Source organism: Nilaparvata lugens, chromosome 11 (genome assembly GCF_014356525.2).
Source record: "Nilaparvata lugens isolate BPH chromosome 11, ASM1435652v1, whole genome shotgun sequence".
Classification (NCBI taxonomy): Eukaryota; Metazoa; Arthropoda; class Insecta; order Hemiptera; family Delphacidae; genus Nilaparvata; species Nilaparvata lugens.
Genome location: NC_052514.1, coordinates 1070198 through 1088462, shown reverse-complemented (window position 1 = coordinate 1088462; position 18265 = coordinate 1070198). Strand labels below are relative to the sequence as shown.

At 35.0% G+C, this 18265-nt stretch overlaps 1 protein-coding gene across 2 annotated transcripts in view; it reads right to left on the bottom strand.

Annotated features, from left to right (window-relative positions):
• Positions 1-8181: 8181 nt before the first annotated feature.
• Positions 8182-18265, bottom strand: part of LOC111056174 (proteasome subunit alpha type-3) — a 16281-nt gene continuing 6197 nt past the window's right edge. The window contains exons 3-6 of one of the 2 annotated variants that reach the window (XM_039437384.1): positions 16301-16371; positions 10827-11001; positions 9473-9585; positions 8182-8417 (exon numbers count right to left, since the gene is read on the bottom strand). In XM_039437384.1, coding sequence (XP_039293318.1) covers positions 8240-8417; positions 9473-9585; positions 10827-11001; positions 16301-16371 — 537 coding nt within the window. In that variant the 3' untranslated portion in view covers positions 8182-8239. The remainder of the gene's footprint in view (positions 8418-9472; positions 9586-10826; positions 11002-16300; positions 16372-18265) is intronic. The other variant, XM_039437382.1, reaches the window with a different exon arrangement.

The window sequence follows — 18265 nt, the reverse complement described above, 5'->3', positions numbered from 1 at the left end:
GAAAACGCTAAAAAAACGCTGGAAAACGCAGATTTTGGGCGTATCTTTGGAAATTTATCCAAATCCGTTCTTAGTGCGCCTCTAAAGGGCCAACTGAACATACCTAACAAATTTGAACGTTTTTGGTCCGGTAGATTTTTAGTTCTGCGAGTGAGTGAGTCAGTCAGCGAGTGAGTGCAATTTCGCTTTTATATATATATATAGAGGAGCTAGCAATTGCTAGTTCTAAGTCATTTTCAAGCAAATGCTTTGATTCGAGTCAGGTGTAGGCATTGAGGTTTTGTGATTTCTAATTTAGTTAGAATTGCTTTGAAACAATAGCCGCAACAAATCTGCACAATCGGCATAAAAATCAACACGCCGCCCCCCTTAATCACAGAGTGGCCCGAGAAGAGAAAACTGTCCGAGCTTCAGAACAATAACGGCACTCACTGTATTGAACGGTTTTGAACTAGTTCTGTCAATGGGGCTTTGTGATATTTGAGATTTTGTTAATAGAACGGTTTTAAGCCAGTTCTCTCAATTCTATCACTTGAATTATTTAGGTCTATTGAATAATTGAATGAAAAATACTAAGAAATTGTCAAAAAACACAGATTTACTACAAAGATCTACTACTTTGAGAAACCACTATAAATCTGTGGTTTTTGACAATTCTTAGTCTTTTTCATTCAATATGAATAATTACCACAATATCAACTTCTCAACTACACAAAAAGTCTATTGAATAAGAGCTGAAAAATACTAGAAAAATACAATTGCTATAGCAATTGCTAGATCTATGTCATTTTCAAGCAAATACTTGGATTCGAGTCAGGTGTATATTGAGGTTTTGTTATTTCTAATTTAGTTAGAATTGCTTAGAAAGAGCGCGGTGGAAAACTACTGGAAAGGAACTTATATGACAAAGATATTCTCAAAGGTTGCAAGGAGCTATAGAATCAGAAAATATCAATGTAAGTTCTAAATATTCAATCAATAATACCGCTTTGAGAAAGCAAATTAGAGAACTGGAATGATGACTGATATAACTTCAAAAAAGAAACTTTTATGAAAGTGATAATATAAGGGTTGCAAGGAGCTAAAGAATCAGAGTTATCAAAGTAAGTTCTAAATATTTAATCAATAATACTGCTTTGAAAAAGCAAATTAGAGAACTGGACTGATGACTTCAAAAAAGAAACTGTATGAAAATGATAATATTCAAGGGTTGCAGGGAGCTTGAGAATCTGGAAATATCAATTTAAAGACGTTCTAATATTTAGTTGTTAGCTTAAAAAAGCTAGTTGAAAAACTGGAATGATGACATTAGGAAAGAGATATAATATTGCAGAAATATTAGAGAATTGAAAATCAAGAGGAGTTAGAGAGAACCAGAAAATATCAATGTAACGACGTTCTTATTATCAACTAATCCAGTTAATATAATACTTAGGTATTTGAAAAAGCAATTTGGAAAACTAGAATATGGCTTTAGGAAAGAGATATAATATGGGAAAAATATTAGAAGGTTAAAAGGAGTTGAAAAATCATAAGTTTCAATGTAGTGACGTTCTAATATACACTTAATTATAAACTTATTCGAAAAAGCAATTTGGGGAACTGGAATGATGACTTTTGGAAAGAGACATAATATGGAAATTTTTGAAGATTGCAAAGAGCTGGAGAATCATAAAATATGATTGTAACTTTTTATTTGTATTATACTGATTTGGAAAAATCAATTTGGAGAACTGGAATGACTACCTTGAAAAAGACAGGCATAATATATGGAATAGATATTAAGGATTGAAAGGAGCAAGATAATCAGAAAATATCAATGTACCCTAACTTTCTAGGGTACCCTAATTTTTAGTTATTTATACTGATTTGGAGAGCTGAATGATGACTTTAGGACGGAGACATATTTAGAAAAGATATTTAAGAATTGAAAGAAGCTAACTAATCAGAAAATATCAATGTACCGTAACATTCTAATACCGTATTTTTAGTTATTTATACTGATTTAGAGGGCTGAATGATGGCTTTAGGACAGGGACATAAGAGACGATATTTGAGGATTAAAAGAAGCTAGATAATCAGTAAATATCACTGTATTAACGTGCTAATATTTAGTTTATTATATGACAATTTGAGAAAGTGATTTGTAGAGGTGGAATGATAAAGTTCGAGGAAAGAAGCATAATATGCTTAATATTTAATTATATATGCTTATATAAAATTATTATCATATAAGAAGGATATTTAAGGAATAAAGCAAAAATGTTAGAAAGTATTTAATTGGAAACTATAAAGAATACAGAAATAATGAATTTTAAAGGTGATTCTTAAAATCTTTGTGAGATCAAAGAGAACGAAAGGAGATAAAAATATTAAGATGAGTTGAATTAAAGTGAAGAAACATAATTATTATTTTTTGATTAAGCTTGAAAGTGGTCTATGTTATTGGTAGGCTAGATCATCAGATATGATATTGTTTTTGCAATCATACTGTGATAAGTGAAGAGAAGTATTTTGATAGTGTAAACGTTAGATTTAAGGTAGGAATCTATTTATTTTAGCAAAACCTTTTCACAATAATTACCGAGTGATTTATTAGCTAGGTATCGATTATAAGTTATATAAAATCCAAATTTTGATTTTAGGTATTTTGTTTCAAATTTATCATTTTTTACAGCATGTTATGTAATAAATAAGACTCCAATTCTGAATCTCTAAGGCCCGGTTGCACAACAGCCGGTTAAATTTTAACCGTGATCAATTTCACGAGAACCAATCAGAGAAGGCCTTTTTGAAAAGACGGCTAATCATGGTTAAAATTTAACCGGCTGTTCTGCAACCGGCACTAAGATTGTGTAGCTTGTAGCTCTAAGGCCCGGTTGCACAAAAGCCGGTTAAATTTTAACCGTGATTAATTTCACGAGAACCAATCAGAGAAGGCCTTTTTGAAAAGACGGCTAATCATGGTTAAAATTTAACCGGCTGTTCTGCAACCGGCACTAAGATTGTGTAGCTTGTAGCTCTAAGGCCCGGTTGCACAAAAGCCGGTTAAATTTTAACCGTGATTAATTTTTTCGAGAACCAATCAGAGAAGGACTTTGTGATAAGACGGATTCTCTAATAGGTTCTCGTGGAATTAATCACGGTTAAAATTTAACCGGCTTTTGTGCAACCGGAACTAAATTAATTTATCGTGAACTTTAAGAACTCATTTTCAACATGATCTGTACACTTTTAATACTACAAAAGTTTTTGTAGTTTTTTTTTTCATCAATAAGAGATCAGTACAAAGCTTCAAAACCAAAGGAGCCATCGCCCACATTCTACAGAACTTCTGTACATTTTTATATTAAAAGTACAAAATTTGTGACTTCCAATTTCTTTTTTATTTACGATTTTAATTTATTGAACTCCAAGGTACTGATGATCAAATTAGGATAAATCTTATATTTTATATCCTGATATCATATTCAATTACGCTTCCCAAATAATAAATTATGTAATTAACACTTTGCACAGAGATGTTGTGGAATTTCTCCATATTAAGGTGAAATAAAAAGATGTTGTCAATTCCACAAAGTTTTTATTGAGTCCAAGTGCATCGAAACTAGTTTGGACTCAAAAAAACTTTGTGGAATTGACAACATCTTTTTATTCCACCTTAATAAATTATGTGACAGGTAATACCGTAGATATTCAACTTTTGACCGAAGCTTCAATGATTTTGTGTAATGCTTCATTGCTTATTTATATTATTATGGCTAAACACCAAAATAAATTTACAATGGCTATAATTATTATTGTATACAGTATGATTATTGTAGCCTAATTACCATAGTAGCCTACATCATATAGTAGTGATAAGATTGCTTTATAATTCTCAAGTGTAAATACATCCATGACAATATTGCATTTTTTTTATTTTGTATTTAACGACCTATTCTTCAATTTATCACCTAGGTAATCAATGGAAAACCTGTCAGTCGTCATTGTTCAAATAGGCCTACCTCTCTGACTGCATGAAATTATTTTGTTTATGAAGATTTTTCATTACTGAGAGTTTTATGTGTAGCTAATTTGAAGGAAAATGTGTAAAATGGTTTACAAAACACATTTTGTAAAGTTTTATAAGAAAATAATTGGCAAGCATTCTAACCCGACAAATCAATAAGATCATCAATCTTATCAAACTAATCCCATGCTGAGTTTTTTTCCCATTTGAAGGGTATGAAAATAATCTCCCAAATCGCCTTATAATTTGCTATCGTATGTAGTAGAAAATACAGAGGCCACATAAACAAGGCAGCAATATCTAATACTCGAAAATTAGTTATTTTACCTAATTTTTCATAATCTATATCCATAGAAGGCCAAATTTTGTCAAATAATGAACATTTTTCAATATCTTCATACCTACAAGCATAGAATGAACAATCTAGATTATTATAATAAATTGATTGTATGATAAATCTAGATTTTTTATTCTATGCTACGAGATTATAATGGAGTTTCTGTGAGGAGGGGCATGCATTGAAATATAGCTTGCTGCTATACTAAATCATATGCTTTCCTATAACCAAACCCAGTTTGGTTCCTTAATAGTATATAGGAGGTCCTGCTATAACCTTACTAGCCAACTATTAAATATAATCAATTTTCTAAATATTTACTACTATTGATTATAATTAATTGAATATTAATTCATACCTGAATATTAAGTGTCTAGTTTTAATATATATTTAAAATATATTAAATATTAATAAAATAATATAATATATTAATTATTAATGAAAGTGTCTAGTTTATATTATAGCGTGATCTGTGTTTAACCATTTGCCTCTTATGAATTAGTTGAGGAAGCAAGGATTTAACTGTGCTTCGAACAATCATGATTTTATATTGACCAAGAATTCTATGTAGAAGAAATGATAATTGTAAATTATTTAAAATAATGATACCGAACTTAATTATTGTCTAGTTTTAAGATCATAATCCCGTTCATTTAAGTAATGAAGGCTTTGTACTTTATTTAAATTGATTATTTGCTCATTTTAGTTTTGATTGTAAATAAATGTGTATTATTTTGGAAGGAATCGTTTGATTTATTACCTAACAGTGTTGTTTTCCTGTGAAAAAGATAGCATAAGAAATTATCATCCCATGGTATAGAGCGTTTATGTTCTAAATTTCACTGTTACCCTCAAGCTGATAGTCCTAGTAGTTATTACTTTCCTTGCCCTATTACCATAGGTAAGGAAAGTACGGTATTGCTTTCCGAAAAAAATAAGGTACCCTAATTTCCAAATTTCTATACGTTTCAAGGTCCCCTGAGTCCAAAAAAACTGGTTTTTGGGTATTGGTCTGTATGTGTGTGTGTGTGTGTGTGTGTGTATGTATGAGCGTCTAGCTGTGTATCTCATCTCCCAATTAACGGAATGACTTGAAATTTGGAACTTAAGTTCCTTACAATATAAAGATCCGACACGAACAATTTCGATCAAATGCGATTCAAGATGGCGGCTAAAATGGCGAAAATGTTGTCAAAAACAGGGGTTTTTCGCGATTTTATCGAAAATGGCTCCAATGATTTTGATTAAAATTATACCTGAAATAGTCATCGATAAGCTCTATCAACTGCCACAAGTCCCATATCTGTAAAAATTTCAGGAGCTCCGCCCCATCAATGCAGATAGATTCCCAATTATCAGGCTTCAGATACAATTGAAACGAAAAAAAACAAGTGGAGTAGATTGAGCATGAAAATCTCTACAATTAATGTTCAGTAACATTTTCACCAAAAATTAAAAATAAGCTCAAAATTCGAAAAAATGTGATTATCCAATTGCAAACTGTTGGCAACTGTTGATTCTATCAAATGATTCACTATGAAGAGATAGCACACCTCGTATGTCTTCAGCGTTATTGCTCTGTCACTGCTGGCTCAAATCTTTGAATAGTAGACTTGAGATGCGCGGGACACTAGCGTCAGGTGATCAATACTCATAACGGCAAGGAAAGTTGTGTGAGTGCGCCACACCAGATTTTTTTCGTAAGCTATGTGAAGATGGTAGTCTCTCATACTGTGCCGTTCTTACACTCTCACCCGGCCAAAACAGTAATAATGGACAGTACACTTTTTTCTATGTTTTTAAACACGACATGCAGTCAAATATTAAGTAAATAATTAGAAACTTTTACTTACTGACTGAAGGAAGTACTTTCGACCGTCTAGCGATCATTTTCAACAGTGGAAAGTTTCTAATTATTTACTTAATATTTGACTGCATGTCGTGTTTAGATAAATAGAAAAAGTGTGTTAATATAGAGCAGCTCGGAATGGTTCAAGAAACCATCACCTTTAATGGACAGTAGTCGACAATAATAATTGGCTTGAGTTAGCAGAAAATTGATTTGAAATTTGGTACATGAACGACCTATACCATGGGATATCTTCCTATGTTATCTTCTCTCCATGAGTAATAATAGAACTTCCAGATTTCACAGAAGCCAGAAAGCCTGTGAGCTGATATTGTGTGAGAGAGAAAGAGCTGAAAAGAAAGCGTAGGTCATTTTGATTATATTGAAAGAAATACGTCAACAGTGCAGTTTTTAGCGCTCCTATAAAAAAACTAAAGTTATACAGTCTAAACCTCAGCACAAAGCATGCTTGCTCTGTTTAAATTCATCGCCGCTTCATTCAAGACCACTCCCGGTTGCACGTACGTCCGTCAAATTTAACCATGATTAAAATACATCATCCAACAAAACTAATGTAACGAGAACTAATGAAGCGGAGGACGTCATTAATCAGTAGACATACATGCAACTGGGCCTCTATCAGTTAAATTTAATTCAATAGACATACGTGCAACTAGGCCTCTATCTGGTGTAATAATGAATCCATTCATCATCCATAAAATTTCATTCAATATACGCAATATCCAATATTCATAAGCAGATCAAATCAGTTATGTTAAGAAACCATGAAATAGCATCACTATTCATTTTAAATCTCTGACCTGGAAGGCAATTTTATTATTTTCTATAAGGTATCACTATAAATGATACAGTATCACAACAAATGATACAGTATCATCATCTTGAATTGATACAGTATCATCATAGAGAAACGATAGCATAAGTAGATAGATAGCCCATGGTATAGGGCGTTTATGTCGCAACTTTTACTGTTATCCCAAGCCGACAGTTGTTCACATAGTTCTTTCCTATGCAGCTGTGTGACGCTGGTAGTCTCTCAAATTGTCCCGTTTATACACTATCACTCCAAGAAAACAGTGAAAATTGACAATAATCGACAGTAATCGGCTTGAGATAACAGTAAAAGTTGCGACATAAATTCCCTATACCATGGGATATCTACTTACGCTATTGTTTCTCTATGGTATCATCATCTTAAATTGATACAGTATCATCTCAACTTGATACACAAAACCATAATTTGATACAAAACTTCCAAACTTTGAATAAATTCTTCAAACCATAGGATATCTTCTTATGCTATATTTTCTTATGACGCTACTAATGCCTCTGTGTGCCATGTTCTTATAGTGAGGTCCACGTTATAATGGCATTGTTTGATTAGAAAATGGTATTGCTATCCTTGTCTATCATTCAACAAAGCAGATAGCGCTATCTCTAGCTCTGCTTGCTCTGTTGCCAGATCTCTTTAATAATGTAGAAATTAATCATTGATTAACAAAATATTTCATCTCAATAATGAAAATGTATTATGATATTATTGAACAATATGATTTCTTGTTTAATAAAATATAATTGATTATTTTAAACGAGAATGAACAGTTGATAGTACATCAATAAACCTGTATCAGCTACCGTCTATAGAAGGCATTGACAAGACAGAGGTTCGGCAACGTTATTCTCCTATCTTTCTCCACTGCCATTATAACATGGACCTCACTATATTAATATTTTTGTTAAATATTAGGTTATAAGAAGTGGTACCACAACCTTATTCAGATCTGCTCATCAACTATCTAAATTCGGGGGAGAAATAGTTTTGGATTAATTCTGTTGTTTTTCTACCAATTATTATTGTTTTAATTTTGTGCATGTGTAAATGAAATAAATAAATAAATAAATAGTGGATACAGGTTTTGGTGTCTTTGAGAGACCACTCAAAATAAAACTCGAACAACAATCTGAATTAGAAACATATTTATTAATATTTAATTATAAAAAGTTAGTAGCAGTAATTAGGTTACATATCTTCGCCATCAGAGTCGGAATGCTCTTCCATGGCGGCCTTGGCAGCTTCCTCGGCCTCGGCCAACACCGCCTTGGGCACAAACTCGTGGCGGCCATTGGTGTGTTTGCCCACCCAGCTCAGTTCAAGCTCAAACGACTTGTCCTTCAGCTCGTCATGCACCATGTAGATTCTGCAACAAACACCAACCAAATCAGCATTATTCAGTTGAATATTAGCATTATACATGTAATTGGTTATAGACACAGACTCATCATTCAAGTAAAAACTAAAAAATCTGGTGTGGCGCACTCACACAACTTTCCTTGCCGTTATGAAAATTGATCACCGACGCTAGTGTTCCCGCGCATCTCAAGTCTACTATTCAAATATTTGAGCCAGCTGGTGACAGGGCAATAACGCTGGAGACACACATGAGGTCTGCTATCTCTTCATAGTGAATGATTTAATAGAATCAACAATAATTTGCAATTGAATAATCACATTTTCTCGATTTAAAGCTTATTTTCAATTTTAGGTGAAAATGTTACTGAACATTAATTGTAGAGATTTTCATGCTCAATCTACTCCACTTGATTTTTTTTGTTTCAATTGTATCTGAAGCCTGATAATTGGGAATCTATCTGCATTGATGGGGCGGAGATCCTGAAATTTTTACAGATATGGGACTTGTGGCAGTGATTATCGATGACTATTTAAGGTATGAATTTGATCAAAATCGTTGGAGCCGTTTCCGAGAAAATCACGAAAACCCCTGTTTTTGACAACATTTTCGCCATTTTAGCCGCCATCTTGAATTGCATTTGATCGAAATTGTTCGTGTCGGATCCTTATAGTGAAAGGACCTTAAGTTCCAAATTTCAAGTCATTCCGTTAATTGGGAGATGAGATATCGTGTACACAGACGCACATACACTCATACACACACACACACACACACACACACACACCACACACACACACACACACACACATACAGACCAATACCCAAAAACCAGTTTTTTGGACTCAGGGGACCTTGAAACGTATAGAAATTTAGAAATTGGGGTACCTTAACTTCTTCTCGAGAAGGTTTTTCTATTAAACGTTATATTATATTTCACTCACTCACTTAAAAATGACGCGTCAAAACACTCACTCAATTTGAAATGACATTATAAGTGAAAACTTGAGAATTCGGAATTTTCGATTCCAATTTTCATTCATGCGATCAAGAAGTATACTCACATCCTAGCTGCTTCCTTCACCAACTCCTTGCATGTCAGTTCAGAGAGTTTAAGCTTCTCAATTTCTGTTTTCGCGGCCTGCTTGGCCTTTCCAACCGCACACCCGTAATAACCCTAAAAACAATATAACCATTTTTTATTATACAAAAAATTATCTTACTAGCTCTAATAAATAACACTCAATGTCTAATTTTCAATCAACATTCGGGAATTGAATAGTAGGGTCGGATCATGTTTTTTTTCCATTCCTAATCATTCTATGATTTGTGTTTTCACAAACATTCTACGTATGTGTTTTCAACATTAAAGAATAAGTACTTGTGAATGACAGTTGATTTATAATAATATGAACTAGTGTTAACTGGAATAAAATAACTATAAATATTTTTAACCTAGGATTGAAACTTAAAAACTCTAAAAATAGTTAGGAGTGTAATAACTATAAGTATTTAGAATAATTAAAACTATTTTTAACCTAGGATTGAAACTTAAAAACTCTAAAAATAGTTAGGAGTGTAATAACTATAAATATTTAGAATAACTATAAATATTTTTAACCTAGGATTGAAACTTTAAAACTCTAAAAATAGTTAGGAGTGTCTTTATTGAGCTAAACCAAGTACAATAGTTGAAGCAGGTATAGTCTACGAAAAATTTACTCTACTCAACTCTGAATTAATCAATTAAAGTGAAGAATGCAAAAAAAAGACAAAGAAGAAAATAATCCTTTGAATTTAACAACTTTGGATAAAATTATATTTAGGACTTAAATGAACAAGTCAAGAAGCACGATATATGAGTGTGTGAGGAGTATATTATTAAGTTTACCAATGAAGGGAATATTTAAATCAATAAAACCTGTTATATGATATACATTTAAAAGAACAACTAAAAGAAACACATTCAAAATATAGAGTAGTTGATGAAATAAAAATAAAACATTAATATTTTACTTACTGTACATCATATTATTTGTATTAACAGTTTAAAATTAATATTCTTACTAAATAAAATAGTTTTAGGGAATATTCTTACTAAATTTATTATAACGTGAGATACCATATTCGTTTATTTTGATACTTTGTCACAAAGCAAATAGTTTCAACTCTTCAAGATATACTTGATACTTGAATTTTTCGTCGTTGGCTGAGAAGACTGTGTTACCAATGATATCTTGGGGTATCTTCCCTCAGACTCTGGTAAGGCAGTAGATTGGTTAATAAATACTCATCCTCCAGGTCAAATAACATCTTCAAATAACAACTTCATGTGACTTTGAATGCGATAATTTTCAATCTACATATATTCAAAAATTATTATTCAGAAATGAAATACTCGAACAACTATTTACTCACATGAGATATTCCAGACGGGTCGACCATATACATGACAGGCTGGCCTTTCTCGTAGGAACCCATAATAATACTGCAGCCGAATGGCCTGACAGCACTGTACAGTGTGTACACGTGCATATACATCGAGACTCTGTCGTTCAGGTATTTCAGGGGCACTGAGTTACCGTACTGGTTCCTGAAAACAACACAATTTACAATCAAATACAAATTTACCTACGATGGATTGATTCATATTTATGTTTTTAATAGCAGACTTGAAAAAATAAGCGCAGCTTGAGAGCCACGAACAAGCGCATTTCATCAGCTGATGCTATGCTTATTACAGTAATCAATAATCTTTATTCTTGTCATCGAACATTACAAATGTTATAAACAAACATCATGTGGAGATAAAACATAGCATTGCATATACTAACAATATATCGTACCGCTAACACATATATACATAAAATTAAACATGTACACATATGTATACATATATAAATATAATATAAAACAGTCAGATGCTCACGTTATGACTTAGGTATTCGTCAATTGTATAAAAAGCCTGTTTTTTTTTGAGCCATTGTGCTACTGTAGATATGAACTTTTTTGTGGTAAATTTTTACCAGGGTCTGTATAATAAGTAACCGGACTGACCTCAGGAAATTTTTAATGGCAAAATATTTAAAATTTTTCTTTAGAAATCTTCAAAGTAGTCCCCATTGGAGTCGATAACACGCTGATACCGGATTTTCCAATCCCTGAACGCTTCCTGGAAGTCGGCAACCACTATGCTGTCTATAGTGAGGTCCACGTTATAATGGCAGTAGATAAAGATAGGAGAATAGCGATGCCGATTCTCTGCATTAATTAATTATTTCTACACTGTCAAAAACATAATTGGCATCGTTGTCGACCTAGAAAAGGATGGTACCACCGGCTTTGTCGAATGATAGACAAGGATAGCAAAACCAAAGTTGATCAAATACTGTCATTATAACGTTGATCTCACTATAGAGCCCCTCGTCGTAGCACGTTGAACGTTTTCAAAGAATGTACACAAAGTTCACAAAGTAGTACTGGCCGTTCACTGGCCAAACTATAAACGGCCAGTAATACAGAGAGGTGCTCCGTCGACCAACCGCCCGGGTTCATCGAGTCCGTCCGGGGATTGCCGATTCGTGGATCCTCCATCACGACAATGCTCCGTCGCACACCTGCCTGCTCACCAAGCAGTTGGCCAAACAGTCAAGGGTAACGTTGCCACATCCTCCTTACAGCCCGGATATGGCATCACTTTCTTTTTGTTCCCCAAGATCAAGAGACAACTTAAGGGGACGCGGTTCGGGACTCTGGAAAACGTTCAACGTGCTACGACGAGGGCTCTAGACAGCATAGTGGTTGCCGACTTCCAAGGAGTGTTCAGGGATTGGAAAATCCGGTATCAGCGTGTTATCGACTCCAATGGGGACTACTTTGAAGATTTCTAAAGAAAAATTTTACATATTTTGCCATTGAAAATTTTCCTGAGGTCAGTCCGGTTACTTATTATACAGACCCTGTATATCTGTAACTTACTGCTTCTGTACAAATACAGATATAATCAGCTGATGAGAGTTTTCAGGCACGCATTCGTGGCACCCAAGTATGTACGCAGCTTTGTACTACAGTCGCCGAGTGGCCAATCAGTAGTCGCTTAGGAATTGGACCACAATTGGCTATTTAGACTAGCTTACGGTCTCAAAAGTTGATCTCTGGACCGATTAAACCCTACCACAGCATCAAGACGCTACTATGCATAGCAATAGCATTTGATCAACCAGCTGAGTTGTATTAACCAACCAGCACGCCGTAATTTGATGATTGAGAATACAGTAGTCAGGCATGCTCAACAGTTTTCTTATTTCAACTTCCACTCGCCACCGCACCTCTGTTCTGTGTTGGAAGAATTTCTTGCCACTATAGCGCCATACTTACTACTTACTCCTTGGCGCTACAGCTCATTCAGAGCCTTGACCTCCTTCAAAAAGCCTCTCCATTCGTCTCTATCGACAGCATTACGTCTCCATCCCCTGACACCCAGCTTACTAATGTCGTCCTCCACATCTTCCAGCCAACGCTTTCTCCGACGTCCTCTCAGCCTTCTCCCTCCTGGGTTGTTCCTGAAGACCTTTTTTACAACTCTTGAGTCACTCATCCTCTCAACGTGTCCCAGCCAACTCAAACGCCTCAGTTTTATCCCGTCAACAATTTGACATTCCTGGTACAGATCACGCAGCTCTTGATTCGATCGTATTCGCCATTCACCATTAACATATACAAGGCCAATATCTTTCTCAAAACCTTTCGCACCCAAGTATGTACGCAGCTTTGTACTACAGTCGCCGAGTGGCCAATCAGTAGTCGCTTAGGAATTGGACCACAATTGGCTATTTAGACTAGCTCACGGTCTCAAAAGTTGATCCCTGGACCGATTAAACCCTTCCACAGCATCAAGACGCTACTATGCATAGCAATAACATTTGATCAACAGCTGAGTTGTATCAGCCAACCAGCACGCCGTGATTGAGAATACAGCAGTCAGGCATGCTTAGCAGTTTTAATAAAATTAGTAGAAATGATGATGATGTTGGAGAAATCTATAGGAATGATTTGAGTCAGAAGGCTACTTCTGAAATTTTTTATAAGATCCCAGAAGTCTTTCGAGTTATTCACACTTCGAAATTTTTACTTTTTGTGTAGTTGAGAAGTTGATATTGTGGTAATTATTCATATTGAATGAAAAAGACTAAGAAATTGTCAAAAAACCACTGATTTATTGATAATTAGAAAGACCGGTTTCGGTTATTACACCATTGTCAATCTCTGATAAACTGAACATGAAGGTTTATCAGAGATTGACAATGGAGTAATAACCGAAACCGGCCTTTCTAATTATCAATAAAATCAGTGGTCTTTTGACAATTTCTTAGTCTTTTTCATTCAATACTTCGAAATTTATTATCGACCTTATCGTAATACTCTTTCTTTCTCTCTTAACACAAAGATTTATACTGTCTAACTGAATTTAAGAAGTCATTTTCAACATAAATATTGCCGAACCTCCTGAACAGATTGAGTAGACTAAGGGCCGCGTTTTCCGAGCTCGGGATTTAGCTAAGTCCTAGACTTTAAACAGCTGGAGTCAGAAAATTGGCTTTCCAAAATGGGGCGTAGTCGCAGTCATTGTCTTGGTCACGTTTGAATTAAATTTCGAAAAACTAGAAAATTGAACGCAAAATAAAATAGAGAGAAAATAGTGTAAAGTTTCAGCTATTTTGAATTATTTGAGAATGTCTAATTTTGTCAAGGAAAAACGTTTCCAATTATAGAAATGAGAAAATAAAAACTACGACTACTGTTCTAAAAGCTGCGACTACGCCCCGTTTTGGAAAGCCAATTTTCTGACTCCAGCTGTTTAAAGTCTAGGACTTAGCTAAATCCCGAGCTCGGAAACCGCGGCCCTTAGTCTACTCGATCTGTTCAGGAGGTTCGGCAATATTTATGTTAAAAATGACTTCTGACTTTTGAATCTTCTGAATTTTCTGACTCCAGTTGTTTAAAGTCTAGGACTTAGCTAAATCCCGAGCTCGGAAACCGGCCCTAAACATCCTACGTCTCGCTCTTTCGCAATCTCTATCAAACCAAGCCTGCTGTTTATTTGTCTGGGAGTTAGTATTATATTGTGTACGTTGCCTGTTACTAGCCGATGATGTATATAAGATTTTTCAAACAGTTTGTTGCAATCGTTCGGTAGCTCAATATCTCCACATCTTTCTGGAAGATTACGAGAGTAATGCACTACATCTAATCTATCAAACCTAAGCCTAGGTAAGAGCTGAAGCAGCTTATCATCATTCTCATTTTCAATATCTCTCATACAACCTATTTTAAAGCTAATTGGAAAATGATCTGAGAAGTGCTCATTGAGTACAGAGAAATAATCGATAGACTTGATAATATCTAGCGGTACACAACAGTAATCTATCACGAAAGCACCTCTCTGATTCGAAAAAGTTAATTCCCAATTTTCATCCCCCTTAGCTCTACCATTCAATATTATATAATTGAAAAAAGTTAATTTACCTGGAAAATAATTAAATAGTATATTTCGCACCTAGAGCAGAAAATGGCCTACGGCCTCGGACTTGAAAACCGATTTCGAGCCGGAAAAACATTTTTGCCCGTGGTACGAACGATATTTTTCGCCACACTACAGGTATTGCTGACAAAATAAATAAAGAATACTTATTATCGTACCTATCTCTTGATTTTAGTGGTAGAAGATTTGCAGTCAGGATTTCAGATTCTTTTAAAATTTCACTTGGAATATCACGGGCGTCGTCATCTTCAAGCATTTTTGAAAATTTGGAATGCGCTAATCAACAATAAATAATTGAATAAAACTGGTTGTGAAGCGATTGCTGAATTAGTTTGATTTGAAACTCGAATTGAAATCATGGCGACTTCAGCTGATGAAGAAAGTGGACACTCGCCCGATCTAGAGGATGACTTATCAACTACGGACTTCCATGACCGGCTGAAAAGAGACCACTTTCTGGCCTAGACCGGAAAAGAAACCCTTTTCTGACATCAGACGAGAGTCGTCTGCAAACAAGGTCTTTCAGATCTACGTAGGGACTGGAAAACAGCTGCTTTCTGTGCAGTGTGGCGAAAAGGTATATTTTAATATAGGCCTATGTATAATATTCATTACTTTCATTACTTTAGTTATAAATATTGCCACCCAATTATTTAGGAGCTCTGGACTACTAAGATTAGGTTAAGAATGTTTCTGTATCCTCATTCCTCAGTACAGCTGATGATGCGTTGGTTAACTACGTGAAACCATGCTACTGTTTTAAAGTTTTTAATACTTTTAGTAAAATTTGACAATATCTTTGTTTTCTTATTACTTAGCTGTTTTCTTATTTCAACTTCCGCCCGCCAGCGCACCTCTGTTCTGTGTTGGAAGAATTTCTTGCCACTTTAGCGCCATACTTACTCCTTGGCGCTACAGCTCATTCAGAGCCTTGACTCCTTCAAAACGCCTCTCCATTCGTCTCTATCGACAGCCTTACGTCTCCATCCCTTGACACCCAGCTTCCCAATGTCGTCCTCCACATCCTCCAGCCAACGCTTTCTCGGACGTCCTCTCAGCCTCTCCCTCCTGGGTTGTTCCTGAAGACCTTTTTTACAACTCTTGACAATCATCCTCTCAACGTGTCCCAGCCAACTCAAACGCCTCACTTTTATCTCGTCAGCAATTTGACATTTCTGGTACAGATCACGCAGCTCTTGATTTGATCGATTCACCATTAACATATACAGGGCAAATATCTTCTCAAAACCTTTCACTCCCAAATATTTAATAGGTACCACTTAGCGCCATAGATTGACTAAAATAGATTCTACATTAAAATTGATAGAAAATGTTGTTGAAAAGTTCTCACCTGTAGCTGGAAGCTTCATTTCTAGCATTTTCCGCCAAATGCCTGGCATCAGAGATCAAACCAGAAGTTGCCTGTAAAAATAATATATTTTGTCAAAAAAGAACAAAGATTCATAGCCGTGAAACTATTAGCATAGTTTATCAAGTTGAAACAATATTGATAGTAAATTATTCTCAATTCAGGTCTAATTTTCTGACGCCAAATGCTGGCATCAGAGATCAAACCAGAAGTTGCCTGTAAAAATAAACATAATATGTCAAAAAGTAACAAAGATTCATAGCTGTGAAACTAATAGCAGTAGTTTATTACAAGTTGAAACAATATTGAAAGTAAATAATTGTCAATTCAGGACTAATTTGAACCAACTTTAAGAAACAATCATTTTAGAACGACTAATTGGCTGGCGTGCACAAAAGCCTGTTGAATTTTAACCGTGATTAAGTTAAGTGGTAATTAAGTTAAAGTGCTAATTAAGGACGTCTTCCTCTTCTCTGATTAATTGTCATAGCATTTCACCGTAATTTGATCACCGTTAACATTTAACAGACTATTGTGCAACTGAACCTTAGTGTTTAATGCATGTCGCCATCAAACCCACGATGTGGGTAATTGATGAAGAAAAAAAGGTAAGTTACTAGTAGTCGGTGAACAGTAGACCTCACGCAGTATTCTCATCCCAAGTAGGCCTACCTGATTGAAACTATAGACCTTATGAAAATACAGCAATAGATTGCTTCTCCACACATCTGTGTAATCACTTGTCAGCTGATTTATGATGAATAATTCTATAGTCTGATTCTTACTTTAATATTTGCGTGTGAAGGAGGCTCCTTTTTACTTTTATATTATCCTTGAAATGCAAAAATTCGAAAAACCTTGTATATAAGTCGACGCGCAATTTAAAAAGGAACATACCTGTCAAATTCATGAAAATCTATTACCGCGTTTCGCCGTAAATGCGCACAATAAACATTAAGAGAAATGCCAAAACCGTCAACTTGAATCTTAGACCTCATTTCGCTCGATCAATAAGGTAGAGGTATGGAAGGTATTGGAGTATTACCATAGTTATTTTCATGTTTTATTTTCACTTTTAGTGTATTCCAAGTCCATAAGGTCTACAAGTCCCCCAGTAAAACGTCAAGAGAACACAAAACAAGTAAGCCATTTATTGAGGTAGAAGATAAGGCTAGGCGCACATCAGTTAGTAAAAGACAAGACTAGTCACAATTAGTCACAATACTTCACATAGTTGCTTATGAAGCAACACACACTGATTAGTCATTGCAACTAGACATGTCTTCATAAGAAACTATGTGGAGTATTGTGACTAAACGTGTCTTGTCTTGACTTGACTAAGGCTAGGAACACACCAGTTAGTCAAGACAAGACATGATCAGACACGTTTAGTCACAATAGCTGCTTGTGTCGCAACTCACACTGATTAGTCATTGCAACTAGACATGTCTTCATAAGAAACTATGTGGAGTATTGTGACTAAACGTGTCTTTTCTTGACTTGACTAAGGCTAGGAACACACCAGTTAGTCAAGACAAGACATGATCAGACACGTTTAGTCACAATACTTCACATAGCTGCTTGTGTCGCAACTCACACTGATTAGTCATTGCAACTAGACATGTCTTCATAAGAAACTATGTGGAGTATTGTGACTAAACGTGTCTTGTCTTGACTTGACTAAGGCTAGGAACACACCAGTTAGTCAAGACAAGACATGATCAGACACGTTAGTCACAATACTTCACATAGGCTTGTGTCGCAACTCACACTGATTAGTCATTGCAACTATACATGTCTTCATGAGAAACATGTAGCATTGTGACTAAACGTGTAGTCTTGTCTTGACTAACTGGTGTGTGCCTAGCCTTAGACAGTCAAGGAACAAGACATGATCTGACATCTTAGTCACAATACTTCACATAGCTGCTTGTGTCGCAACTCACA